Source organism: Melanaphis sacchari, unplaced genomic scaffold, assembly GCF_002803265.2.
Source record: "Melanaphis sacchari strain LSU unplaced genomic scaffold, SCAv2.0 Contig44_pilon_pilon, whole genome shotgun sequence".
Lineage (NCBI taxonomy): Eukaryota > Metazoa > Arthropoda > Insecta > Hemiptera > Aphididae > Melanaphis > Melanaphis sacchari.
Genome location: NW_020271295.1, coordinates 1331605 through 1347103, shown reverse-complemented (window position 1 = coordinate 1347103; position 15499 = coordinate 1331605). Strand labels below are relative to the sequence as shown.

The window sequence follows — 15499 nt, the reverse complement described above, 5'->3', positions numbered from 1 at the left end:
AGTAGATATTATCAAATCCTTCAAAATTAAAACTTAAAATAATTTATTTTTAATTATAAATGAAACACATTGTAATAACTACAAATTTTCTAGCAATGTTTTATTATTGATAGATTTAAGTAAGGCAACTCGTGAGAAGCGAAGCATAACGAAATCACAGCATTTTTTTTCATACGCAACGTTGCATATCGTTTGTATTGTCGGAAATAATAACGATTTGTTTCTATATAATCATTAATAATGTTATCACAGTCAAAACCCATTTATTTTTTTCATTGATATACTATATTGGTTGTTTCTAATCTATTTTCTACAACTTGATTTGATTTTCCATTGCAGGTAAGTAAATTTAATATTATACAATCAATAATACCTTAGAATTATTATAAATATATCAGATAACGTATAAGTGTTTTTTCTGTTCAATATTTATGTTTTTGTAATAAAAACGCTATTTTGATATAAATTCTATATTATATAGACTAATATACGTAAATACAATTGAATATTCTATATAATTTATTACGACTTAATAGTATTTATTATAACCATGTGTGCCTCTAACGTTATTGCTTTTGTTTCGGTTTTTGGTAGTATTCAGAAATTTATTAGAATAATACTGAATGATAATCCCAGAAATGATTTCTCACGAGTCTGCATGAACTAGAGAATGAAATGGTTCTACTTATATATCGGTTGGGATATTGATTATAAAATGATGAGACGCATTATTAAATTCAAAAATTTTAAATAATTTGGTACTATATATAATTTGATTTATTTATTTAAGAAAGTTATATACTGTAATTTTGTTAAGTTTTGATTGCATTTTAAGGAATCAATAACTATTCAAAAGCGAATTAAAAAGTAAATATTTTACAGTTATAGAATGTATTAATTCTATTTTGAAATGGTACCATATAATATAGAATCTTATTAAAAGGGTTAGAGCTATATTTAAATTGATATAGAATTTTTTCAAAGTGAATGGTTTGATGAAAAATCTTTTTCAATTATACTGTTACTACTAGTTATGACTAGTATGTCTTAAGCATGTCATGCGAAAGATTCCAGAAATGTCAAAAGTTATAAATAAGGAATTTATTATAATTATTATGTTTAATATACCATATTATTGTATACACATTTTATTAATACAATGATATAAAAATAATTTGTAATATATATTTTTTTTTTCATAATAGTAGAATATTTTTATCCTCAGAGATTAATAACCTCGGTACACAAAACCTTTAATCTCAAAGCATTTTTTATATTAGAACTATAGATATATAGAATATTTTTATTAGATATTTCAAAGAATAATGGGATTCAAAATATAATTATAAGCCTGTATAATTTTGTAATCAGAAAATTTGAACGGCCTAGTTAAAATTAAATGAAAAGTGAAATGTTTTTGATAGATCATATTTTTGAACTTTTTCATTTTCACAACGTTAATCAAATATGTACTTTTAATATAAAATTAATAATTCAGATTTAACTACTGTAACCTAAATTAATTAATAATATAGGTATTTTACTGTCTAATGATTTATATTTTAATAATTACATGTCTACATAATTATGATGTGTAATAAAGCTTTTCGAGTATTCGGTTTTATAAGACGTAATTAATCAGAATTTAAAAATCCTAAATGTTTCAAAATATTATATTCCACCCTAGTTCATTCTAACTTGAAGTATGGTTCATTTATATGGAATTCTCATCAAACTAGATTAATGAATAAAATTGAATGAGTTCAAATCGATTGTTGAGAGTACTTGCTTTTAGGACCAACAAGACCAACGTTACACTTGAGCAGCTAGCTAGAGAATATAGTATCAAGGGTTTTTTTAAAAAAAGGGAACTATTTGATGTGACTTGGCTATACAAGTTACTTAATCCCTTAATTATATGTCATGAATTATTTAGTCAAATACCTTCTAACATTCTCCAAACTAATATTCGTGTGTTTTATATGTTTTATACACCTATTTATCGTCAAAATTATAGTCTATTCGCTTCGATTAATGTAATGTTAATCTTAGGTAATTCAATAAAAAACATAAATTTTTTAAATGAAAATTTATTCAGGTTATAATCATTTATTTAGATGTATCAATATCTATTAAATGTAAGTTTTAGTTAAGCATATGTTGTTACATATTTTATTTTTGTTTGTAAATTTTTCTAAAATAACTGTTCTGAGCCAATTAATTGGGTATATTTTTTAATAATAAAAATATTTTTATTAATAATAATTTATTAAATAATACGAGTATATATTATAAGTTATAATCCATGAATACTAAAGTGTATGAGTATAATGTTATCATAAAAATGAAATTAATAATATGTTTTCAGAATTAAATAATGTATTAAAAACAATTCCAGTAGAAACTCGTTTAACTGTCAGTGTCGGGGCCGGGACAATGACGGTTAATCGAATAGACAGTTAACAGAAATTTTTCAATAAACGTATATATTTTAAAATGTGATTCGTAGACAATAATAATATGTTATAAAAAATATATACTAATAATATATAATATTATGTAATTTTTTTACGGCACGAGCTTTTTAAGCGGACATGTATCGTATTTTACGAAGTAAGACCTACGTTGTATTTGCCTCCTTTTGCACTTCAAACCAATCAATGATAACATTGCTTCTGCTTCTGAGTAGTTAATTGGCGTTTCTAAGATTGTTTTTCGACGGTGACCGATGACGGATAACAGAGAGTGACGGTCAATTGAGTGATGATTAAACGAGGTTCTACTGTGTGTACAAATTTAATTTTTGAAATAATATATTTTATGTTATTTGTTTGTAATTGACAATAAAATTATAAGAAAAATATATATTTTGTAACCGTAACGGTCGATTTCTATTTTATGTTTATTACACAGAGTTGCATAGTAAGGTGAATAATATTTTAATTTATAACACTATTATATTTATGTTTTGCATTTGTATGTTTAGTCATACAAAAGTAGATTTTTTTAAATACTTTTTCCTTTTTAACTTCATAACTTTACTTTTTATTGATTATATTTTTTTAAATAGTTTTCTCTAATTATTTAAATTTTTTACTAATACGAGTACTTATATACTTATTATTAGTAAATGTCATTTAATTTTATTCCTAAGATTTTTTTTTTTTTTTTTTTATTAAAAAATATTTTTATAATACTATGTCAAATTACTTTAAATTTATGTTGAATATCGCATCGGTCGAGTATTACTCTATTAATTTGCGTGTTAATGTTGAAGAAATGTCTTCATTATGTTGCTGAAATTCTTTCTAATAGATTGAACAAAACAATTTGTTTTATTAGATGAAATAGAAACGTGCAACATTAAGCTCTTTCTAAAACTCCTTTTTCTTGCATTTTTCTTTTTTTCTGTAGTTTTGCTTTAGACGATAAACATCAGACATTTTTCCCTTAAACCGATTCTGACAGTTTAAGCAATTGCATTAATTTACTGTCAGCTCTCCTACTATTAAATTATTATGTCTTAGGTTTGATTGATAGTTGGAATAAGCGAATGTATTCGTAATTAGTATTAACATGTATGCATATAACTGAATATATTTAATTAAAAGTTAAAATCCTGTGTCAAATCCAACATAATAAACTTGCCGGTTTACAGGAACTGTAGCGCAATATCACAGCTTTTATTCATGTAATTAAAATTATATTATATTATTAATTACACCACCGTTAAGCATAGTTGTGTTCATTCTGTGGTAATTAAATATTTTCACAAGATATGAGCAGGAGTGATATATAATATTACATATTTATATTTTTTTTCATATCCTATCATATATTTCATAACCTCGGCATATTATTAATACGTGGTATATTGTATTTTAGCTGTTCTAAAATAATTTCTGAAATGTTTAGATACAGTATGTCTAGTATAATAGGATGCGGTCAACCATTATCAATACATTACCAAAACTAAAATCTGAAATTATTTACATAAGTTTTTACAACGACTTCCATTAATGGTTTTCAATTATTATGGTTTCATAAAATATTGCAGGTAACCATTTTAAAATATTTCAATTTTTATAACAATATTTGTTCAAAAAAATATTTCTTGGTAGTATTTCCAAATTTATAAGAAACTGAATAATTTTTAAAGATAAATAGCTGAAAAATAAATATAAAGTGGACAAAAATATTGGAAGCTTGCTAGTTAATGACCAAAAAATCAAATTTTTAAAAATAAATCAAAGGAAAAATGTATTTACAAGTATTTTAAGCAGTTGGAGACTTTACCTTTAAAAAGGTATCTAATTGTAAATACCCCGGAATTAATATTAATCAACAAACAAATAGCTTCGAAGAAATTAACGGTATAAAATAGAGGCTATTTTTCACTAATGCCATTATTTATGTCAAAGTTGTTACTATCCAAAATAATGAAAATAAAACTATGTAAAGTGCTCATTTGTATTGTATGTACGTAGAACGTAGGCATCATTAAATTTGGGTGAAAATAAATTAATGGTATTTGAAAGAAAAAATGTTACGTTAAACTCTATTGTTACTAAAGAAAAAAATACATCAAATGATGAATAAGGAATAAATGCAGAGCTAAAGACCATATTTTATAAGCTACACGTGATAGGAGTTACTAAAATATAAATATAAGCTAAATCAGATACATCTTTGGAGAGTGGAGGGCTAACAATGTCTCAAACTAGACAAAAAAATACCAAGAGAACAATTCAGAAACGGTGGAGTGCTGAGTCTGGGAATACCTCAAACTCCTAGAATTAAGAGATAGAGAACAGTGAACAAATCATGGAAAAGACTGCATGAAGAGGCATAGTGGAAGAAGTAACGATTGACCTAAAAAGCTTAAAATAAGGAAAAACATTTTGTAAATTGACTGATATTGTAATACTCGTATAACATATATAAATATATTACATCAGAAAACCAATACAATTTATTACAAACGAATAAAATAATTTGTAATAGCTTAAAAATTAAAAATAACTTTCAACAGCTTAAATAAGTTAATATTGCTTTAAAATATCATTATCAAAATGTTATCATAAAATTTGTTTAATAAATCATATTAATTAAATAGTATATACGGTAATAAATTTAGGGATTAGAACTTGTTGCATTAAAAATCTTTAAAATAGATTTGTAAATATGCAATTAAAATTACTAAAATATCAAAATATATAATGCAGCTAAACATTTTTTTTTTTTTTTTAAGTCCATAATACAACATATAAAAATGCTAAAATATTAAAATTAACTGAAAATTAATATTAATTGATAATTGATGAATTAATTATATTGCTTAATAAATAATAAGCAACTTAAATGTGTATTAACAAATACGAAAATTAAATTATATTTTAGGCATTTTAAAATAATATAAAATAATATAAAGTAAAGAGAAGTAAGTGGTTTCCATACATCGCATTCGAATACGAAGTAAAACGATCGCTATCAACTCGCGATACATGGATTTCGAACACACACTAGTTTTTAATTTTTCATACAATGTAAAATCTGGATGGATGCTTCCTAAATCACTTATTTTATCATTCAAACAGGGCCACAACTATATTTCAGCCTCGATCAAATTCATCATCGTCGCTAATCTACTCAACAAAATATAACTTTTACCGACGTATTATCTAGTATTTAAATTTTAAATAAATTTTTGATTATAATTTGTGCATTCTTACATTTAGATGTTATACATATGTATAATTAAACCTCATGAATATTATCTAATGGTTACTGAGCCGCAGATTATTTAAATTGAAAATAAAAAAAATCTTAAGTTATTAAGTACTGTATAATTTTTGAAAATAAGATTAAATTGATTATTAATCGATAAAAAAGACTTCTTAAGTACAGATAATTTATTATGGGAAATATTTCTTATAAATGGTTAACTATAAAAGATATTGATTAAAAATAATAAAATGGTAAAAGAAGCATTAATATACTGACAAAATATGTATAAATACTTTTACAGTTTTTCTTATATATTGTTCTGGTCTCGATATAACAGAAGTTACAGTTTTATAGTATTATACATTTTTTTAAAGCGATTTATTAATTTATTTGAGGAGATGGGTTGTTATTTAAATATATTATAGAATTTTAATTATATTATAGAGATTAAATACACATAGTTATACAAAAAATGATTTTTTGCTGTTGATACATTTAAATTTTAATTAAAAATTATATACATTAGTACATATTATTTTAAATTAATTATTAAATTAAAGAAAAAGCTTTCAAACTGAATTTTAAAAATAAAACTTTATTTTCAATAATACAATATACTTAACATTGATTTTTTGATACTATATATAATATATTAGTAATGGAAATTATATGTTAACAAAAATTATATCATTGATTTCTAAGTATAAATTATAATTAATATTACTTACAATATTCATATTGGTATTTTTAATATTATACTAAAGATGGGGCTAAATAGTGTTAGTTAAAAATTTTAAAATTTATTGAGTAGAAAATATTTTTGAAGTGCTAAGTTTTATTTTATTTTTTATGATGATACTAATACATATTATAATAGGTAATATTTTTTAAAATTTAATCTATCAGAAAGGTTTATATTGTTCACTTTAATATTCTTGCTATTTTACAATTTATAAATAAACACTATACCATAATATTTTAAAAGGTAATAACTTTTATGATATGAATTTACTAAAGTATTAATTGAATCAAAAATTAAAATATTTTACATGTTTATATTATATTTACTTGAAAATAAATATTTTGTTTTTATTATTAATTGTTTATTTAAAGGTACCTAGAATATATTAAATAATTGATTATTTTTTAATGTAATTAATAATTTTAAATTATTTTATAATGTATATATCCGTGGGAGTGCCTATAGATGAATTATTATTTTATAAAATCCTATTACCAAACATACTGAAAATGTAATTTCATTCCCCTTTGGATACTATAATTATACGTATTGATGTATTCAAATGATTTTTTATTTATCATATTATTACATATTATTAACTGTCAACACTTCATATATTATTATGTGTGTGTATAATGTAATATAGTTTAATCAAATAGGTTATATGGCATAAAAGATCGAAATTAACTTTTATCCATAATTCTTGAATCGCGGAGATGCTTCTTAAACGGTTCGTTTGTTTCACCATATTTAATGACAACAATTTTATTTTAGGGTTTTTGTAAATTATAAAAATACAAATTTTATGTTGGTTAACATTTTTTGTATTAAAAAAAATGTAATAATTACTGTATTGACAATATCTTAATTAGTTCCAAATAAAACCAGCGCCAAGAAAAAATGTAATATGTGGTAATCAACATAAACGTACATTAATCAATTTCGTTCAACCACAGTAACGTAATCGCAACACGCGGCGTATATATAATATATATATTATATGGTGTAGAGATGTAAAATTCCCATGGGTGTTTCTGGTGTTTCAGGAGATATAGGATTATAGTGATAACTGATAATATACGTACGTTATACGCATGAAAGAAGTAGTCGAGACGCTTGCAATTTCTTTTTGATATATTTCATGAAATTTATGAAATATATTACATATTGAATATTTTCGTATACACAATTGATTGACACGATTATGACTTGCGCTCGACATTAAAAATCTGTTAATTTTTATTTTTCTTAACCAATTATGATTTTATTTTTAGACATAGTCCTAGTAACCTGAGCGGAATATCACCTTTTGACGGTTCGTGTTGTGGTGGAAATAGCAGTTATAACGATCTAAGTTCTGGAGAGTCTAGCGTCGCTGAAGAGATACCCAAGTACAGAGTGGTGCTTCTTGGCGAGTCTGGCGTCGGAAAAACGGCGTTAGTTTCACAGTTCATGACATCTGAATACATGAATACGTACGACGCATCTTTAGGTAAGTGCATTAGAGTTTTTATTATAAATTTACCTAAAGATAATTTCTTATGACCGAAACTAAAATAATTCTAATTTTTGCCAAAAGTTATGATTTTTTTTTCAATCCTATTTTAGGGCGTCGTCCATTACTATACTAAAGTATAGTAATTCGATTATTTATATTTTTATCGTATATTTTTGAGTTTTTTTGTATATGCTCAAGATCGTTAAATATTATTACTCATCATAATAAGCAAAAGTGAACAGTAATAAAAATTTATATTTTTAAATTTAATAAACAAAATAATAGAAGGTCAAAATATGGTATTAAAATGTAATATTACCACTGCTGTAAGTTAGTTTCACGTGATGGTTTTCAAAATAAAATTAAATGCACAATATTACAGCGAATTCTAAATACTTAAATATTTTTCGGCATAAATTTATCAATGTATGATTTTTAGTATATTTTATTCAGGTAGACAATATTCAATGTATATAAACATACGATTTTTGGTTAGGTATGTAAAGTGCTATGGTCCATTTAATTTTCAGTTAAGGTAATCATTCCTAATTTAATTCACCACGTGCCTTTTTTTTATGGGGTTTTTTCCAAAGTATAACAAAATTTCCATTGTTCAAAAACTTTAAATATCATTAATTAGATTTCATAGTGTTGGCATGTCTAGAAACTCTCTTTAAAATTAATTTTTCTATATGACTGAATTTTTTACAGTTATAAATAAATAAACTAACTAGCATATTTTTTTTTATTTATAGACTTATATTATACATTTATTTTATTATAGAAAATTAAATTTTAAGTAACAAAATTAAGTTATTAATAAAATTAAATTTAAAAATACATTAATATATTTGGATAACGATTTTTTATCAGTAAATGATTTATTTGTATATAATATGTACTTTAAAATTGAACTATTTTATTTAATAAAAGAAAAAATTAATAATTTTTTCTTTGTAATTTAAGAAAACTAAGATGAAAGATTTAATCTAATTTAATACTATTTCCTACTTTCCTTGTATTCAAAGATAAATACATTGATATTAAATTAGTATACATAGTGTGGGTTATGATATTTTGTCTTGGTAAACCATTATACAGCTAAAACAAGTAAACTGGGATCCTGAAAGGCATTGACCCACTCAGTACAAGGAAAACAAATTGAAAATTACCAGACACAGCCACATAGGTTTATGAGCTACAGTAAAGTTATCAGCAAGTTTAAAATAGGTTATCGTAAACATAATGTTGAAAAAAATATATATGTATATTGTATATATTTTAGTTGGGTATTATAAACATAGGTTTAGAAAATTAAAATAATGTGTTCATAAAATATATGCTTGATACCATACTTTATTTTATTTCGAAGGTGAAATATCAGATAAGACATTGTTCAAATTAATATTTATGTTAATATTTATTTAATTATTAAAAATAAAAAATAATAAGCATTTTGAATGTATTAGTATAATTTATATTAAAAAAATAAAGGAAAAAAAAGTGTTTTTTGATTTTACTTTGTCGAATAATGAATATATTACAAGGAAAATAGTATAAAGATTTACTTTTTTACTTTTTACTTTATATTAACTTATTTCGAAGAAATTATAGGCGATTATTTGATGATTTCGAATAAACCATAAAGTTAGTAAGAGATTTACTGGAAATTGGTCACATTAACGAGTCCTTTAAATTTATGGATATCACCAATGTCGGTGCAATTAATGTTTCTTTTTCGTTTTTACGTAAATTAGAATTAATATTACGCAGGAAAACAATATTAGTCTCATCCATGTCAGCGATAATCACAGGGTCTGTATCTGGCACTGTTAAATTTTTAGTAACACGCATATCAGTCTCCAAAATTAATTAAAAAATTTGTGTGATAAAATCACTCTTTGCTTTTTGCTATTTTTTTTAATAATTTTTTTTCTTCGTTTTAGAGCACCCGATTATATATCATTATATTATTTGTGTTAAAATGAACGAAGAATGCAATAAAATAATATAATACAATATAACGAATAAAATTAACGGTAGCAAATATGTAATATGTTTGTTATTTGTATTTGACAATATTGATTAAATCTGGCTAAGGAGCTATAAAAATTACAATACTACGGCGTATCAAACATGATAATTTCTAGATATCGGGCATTGTAAGACATTTTTCACAAGTAAAAATAAAATTATATATACGTCGTATATAACCATAAAATGTTTAACGTATAGTCCTTATAGGTAATAGATATATAAAAAATTACAAACTCATTTTAGCAAGCCCCTAAAAATTCGGGTCCTTGTACTCTGTCTTTTTGTGGGAACTCTATGGGTTCCTACTTATAATGTGCGTAGTATGTACTTCAATAAGTATTTGTTCACTGATCAATTAAAAATTATACATACAATTAATAAAAATAAGTAATTTGAATTATAGAGCTGATTTTTCTAACAATACTATTTATTACAATTTTATAACAATCAAAATATATAATTTATATAAACGAAAGATAAAATTACAAAGATATACATTTTGGGTACATTTTAAAAGGTTAGTAAATTTTATTATTAAATCACCTGTATTTTTTAGAATCTTTTAGGCTTAGAATTAAATAAATCCTCAAAGATTGAAAAGTGTAAAAATTTTTAGAATAATTGGAATAGCCTATCTACAAAATAATATTACCACTAAATAAAGTTATACAATTTTAAATCTGATTATTAATGTATTAATTAATTAATTTATACTTATAATATTGAGTGCCGAATGGTTAATATTGTTTTAACCCCACATTAAGTTAAAATTACACATCATGTGAAATCTAATTTACTGTGTTTTGTTTTTTTTTGCCTTAAAATTCAATATCATGAAAGTTATTTTTAAAAATGATTCAAGTATCAATACATTAAAAAAGTATTTAATAAACTATTTATTAATTTTAAACCTGCATAGGCGTACTTGAGTATAAATTATTTACAAGTGTTTATGAATGTAATTTTATAAAAGTACTAAGAAAACACTTTCTAATTAAAAAAGGAAGGTTTTTGCGATTGCTTTTCATATTCGGTCAGTGCATTATGATAATGAATAATACTTGTTATAATATTTATAAGGTGAAATAAAATTATCTGTATTACACTAGATAAGCAACTCTTGTCAAAAAAATGAATCTTGATTCACTATTTCCTCTTTAGGAAAATTGACACTGATTGACTGATGTAAATAAAATTGTGATCTTCGATATTTCGATATGTTACCTACCTATATAGTTCGGTAGTATGAATATTTTTTTAAACTAAAGCATGATGTCTTTATCTCCACGATTACTTTGTATTTTTTGGCGTTATGTTTATCAAGTTTTTCAAATTTCCGATAATATGTGGAAGTGTGAAACTACCATACAATGTTGTTATTGTGTCCCTTACTAAAAGATCACTTGTATACTGTTAGATATTAAGATAAATTACATTGTTCGACTACATAGTAAATTAGTAACCAACGGTAAGATAACCGTTGATTTGAATATAGACTTTACAGAGTCTAAGTATTATGATTAATGGAATATTTAAAATTCAAAAAATTAAAAAACAAATATTAAATAAGATTTTTTTCCAAACTATTGTGGTTAACATTGTTAACAATAATAATTTGACATGCATTTTTAATTGATTTTCTTATATATTTTTATTTGGATTTTTTTATAGGGTTTATAACTTATATCTATATGTATGTAAAATTGATGAAACTATAGTTATTTTATACTATTTTACAAATATCAGACTATCATACTTTTTTTTTATTATTATTATCAATGCGTAGTTGGTCTTTATAGTTATAAGACCTTTAGAAACCTACAGTAGATTCATTTTATAAACCTATATAGTAATAAGAAGTAAGTGCATAAAATTTAAATTTAAAACTTAATTAATTAAGTTTTGTATAAAGTAACTAAGTTAATATATCATAATATACTACATTAGGATTGGTTGATTGATAGTTTTTTTTTTTTTTTTTACGAGTAGTTACCTTAACAATTAGGTAGTGTATAATATAATAAAATGATAATAAATACCTACATTTTTTCAAATTAAATTATGTTAGCAGTATATTAGGTAAAACAATAATAATAAACCCATTTCAACTTTCTAGTAATCTCTGGCGTGTAAAATAATTACACGGAATTAATTATTGGGTCCACAAATAACAAGTTGGCAATACAAAATATTTACCTATAACATGCAAGTTTTGTTGTAAGAAGAATATTATAGTGAATTTCGGCTTTTGTTTTAATTCAATTTAATTAATCATGTTATGATTGTTATCTAACATTATTTTGATAAATTATTGTTGGATAAAAATGGGTTTAACTTGGAAGGACATAAGGTACAATATACTACATAAATATGTTCTTATGTAGTTTTGTCTACTGCGACAATAATAGGTAAAATGTTATTAAAGTACAGCCATTTATATTGCAACTATAAATAAACTTATACCTTGAAATAACTATTGAAGTTCAACTTAGATAAACTATCACACTGCTTAAAATTCAATGATTTATATATATATATATAGTTTATTGATCCAATCACTATAATATCAGACTGCAAAAATAAGCCGCTTTTGTGTTTAATGCTATAATTAATATAGTAATCATATTATTACGGCTATTATTGGTTGAGTTAATTCATCGTTATTAATTTTACATTTAATTTTTTTTATAGTATTTATAATAATACCTTAATTTTTACAAATTAAATAAAACGAAAATCAGATGATCATTTTTGACAATAGTATAATAATTATTAAAATTAAATTAAAATTCTAAAAAATGAATATATTTAAATGTTGTGTTAATTAATCTCCAGAATATAATTCAATGATTAGAATAATTTTTTATCTAAAAATCATTACTAAAAATTCCAATATTATAATTTATATATACACTAAGAAAAACAATAATTAAGAATTACAGTATCTACCTCATGATTCAATGATTAAATTTTTATTTACTACTTGCTTACCCAGCCATGCGTTGCTGTGGCTGTTATAATTCGTTGAATTAATGCTATACTAAACTATTTATAAAGTTCTTAATTGATAACTTGAAAATTTAATTTTATAAGTGAGATATATAACGTTAATTTTTAACTATTTTTAGTAATTATTTTCATTATTTTCAATTATAAAAATTATAATGTTATCCATGTTATTTTTTACTCATCGCTTGTTATCATTTGTTACTTCAAATAAATATTATCGATTAACATCTTAAAGATATTTTTAGAGTTATAATTTTAATTATAATTTATAACACAGCATTTAGATGCATTATCTTAAAATTAAACAAGTTATTTTTTCTTCTTTTTTTCTCTCTAGTATATATTTAATCGAAATATTAACTATCTTACTTATGTTTTAAGTTTGATAAAATCACACACATGAGTAAAATCAAAATAAAAATCGGTTATGTAGTTTGGAATTCATTGAATGCAAACCCGTTGTATGCTTAAGTTTTATACATAAAGATTTAGATAATAAAAACGAAAAAGAAAACCATGATTGCATTAAATTTTTTCGTATGAAATACCTATAATTTTTCAGTTGACTTTGTAGAGTTAAAATCATGTGATATTTTTAATAGTGAACATTTATTATTTCAAAAAATATTGGGTTACTTTACAAGAACTATGTCTTTTTTCTTATTATTTATAATAAATTATACCTACCTATATATTAATTTTAATTAAATATGTTCACTTTAAAAAAAATGATTATCACACTAAATTATTTTCAATTACCTAAAATTTAAAATTTATCGAATAATATTATAATACTTATTATTTTCCTATTTAACAAACAGCACTGTAATATGTAATAACACGTGTTATTAGATATTTTATAGGTACATTTCAACGTCACGTAAATCATTACAATATTGGTCATTTTTATTTGTTTATAAACTTAAAAATAGCCAAGGTTCGCTTAAAAGCATACAAAATCCCTTGTGTTATTGCAAATGACATACTCAATAAAAACACTCGAGTTGATGTCAAGTTATCAATAAAATCGTTCCAATCCACTTTATCCCAACTATTGGTATTTATTTATTTTTTTTGAATTGTTTTTGAAGTGACGTAAACTCGAAGGTATACGTCCACTATACACAAGTTAGCCTTTGAACGACGACTATATATAGTGTAACTATGTTATTTTATGGTATAATGAAGTTCTTTGGAATGGAGAATAGAAACTTCGATAAATTTTATTTTCTGTCTTGAAATGGATTTAATAAAAGCATTGAATGAATAATGTATTATTACATAGTAGAAACGCACAATGTATACCTTTTTATGGTAAATTGTCAATTACGTTTGCAGATGACGAGTTTGGTGAAAAAACCGTTTCCATACTACTGGATGGTGAAGAGTCTGAAATGGTGTTCATTGATCACCCTAGCATCGAGATGTCGGTAAGTACATGTACAATTTGTTTACTTACCAAAGAAGATTGTGTATACCTTTAATATCTAAAAAAAACCGATCATGTATATCATATTTTGTTTTATTTTTTATGTGTGTATAGGTAGATATATTTTTTTTTTATATATGTATAATGCGTTTAAGGTATTTTAATGTAATACTTTTAGTATTTTTAACTCAAAAGGATTCTCAGAAACATTTTATCATTATTCTCAGTATTTTTATAATGTGTTTATAAAGAATTCTACTAAAATATGTATAGGGTTATATATTATATTTAAATTAAAAAGAAATGAAATAATTTTTTCATTTTTTCAAAGTAATGATTTCACTATAGGTATTCAAAAATATTATTCAATTTGTCGGATGCTAATCTCTTATTATTAATTATAATATTATAGATTCGAATTATTTTATTAAAACAATTTAGGTTATTATGATTTTATTTTATTCGATTAAAAACATTATAAAATAGTAAAATACACAAAGTTTAACAAAGTTATGCTTATATAGGCACCTACCTACTTAATTTTTATAATAATATAATTACTTGCCTCGTGATATATTATTTGCAGTTCGTAAATAATTTCTTAGAAAGATTGTTTAAGATTTAGAACTCACAAAATACCATATAATATCATATCATATCATATCATATAATTTTACCAACGTAAATTATAGACTATTTTTTTTCACCAAAAATGTGTGTCAAGTTCACACTAATCATACATTAAGTTAATCTTTAATATAATTTAATTAAATGTTATTAATTTATTATTTTTTGAACCAGGGGTTTATTTTAAAAATCAATATGAAGACTGTGTAAATAATATAAACGCGTGTGTAATAAATAAACATTGAAACATTACTGAACAAATATAATAAACATTTCATTTCTTATTTCACTAACTTATTGAAATTTAATCTCAACAACTCTAAATAAAAACGGATATCTAATAATACTAAAAGTTACATTTTTAAGTAATAACTCTCATAAAAAGTTTATAGTTATGAGTTCTCTTTAATCTATTTACATAATTTACGTC

At 23.1% G+C, this 15499-nt stretch overlaps 1 protein-coding gene across 1 annotated transcript in view; it reads left to right on the top strand.

Annotated features, from left to right (window-relative positions):
• The window catches only part of LOC112597916 (putative mediator of RNA polymerase II transcription subunit 26), an 85542-nt gene that overhangs the window by 30001 nt on the left and 40042 nt on the right, over positions 1-15499 (top strand). The window contains exons 4-5 of the mRNA XM_025344151.1: positions 7744-7961; positions 14352-14443. Of these exons, the coding sequence (XP_025199936.1) occupies positions 7744-7961; positions 14352-14443 (310 nt within the window). The remainder of the gene's footprint in view (positions 1-7743; positions 7962-14351; positions 14444-15499) is intronic.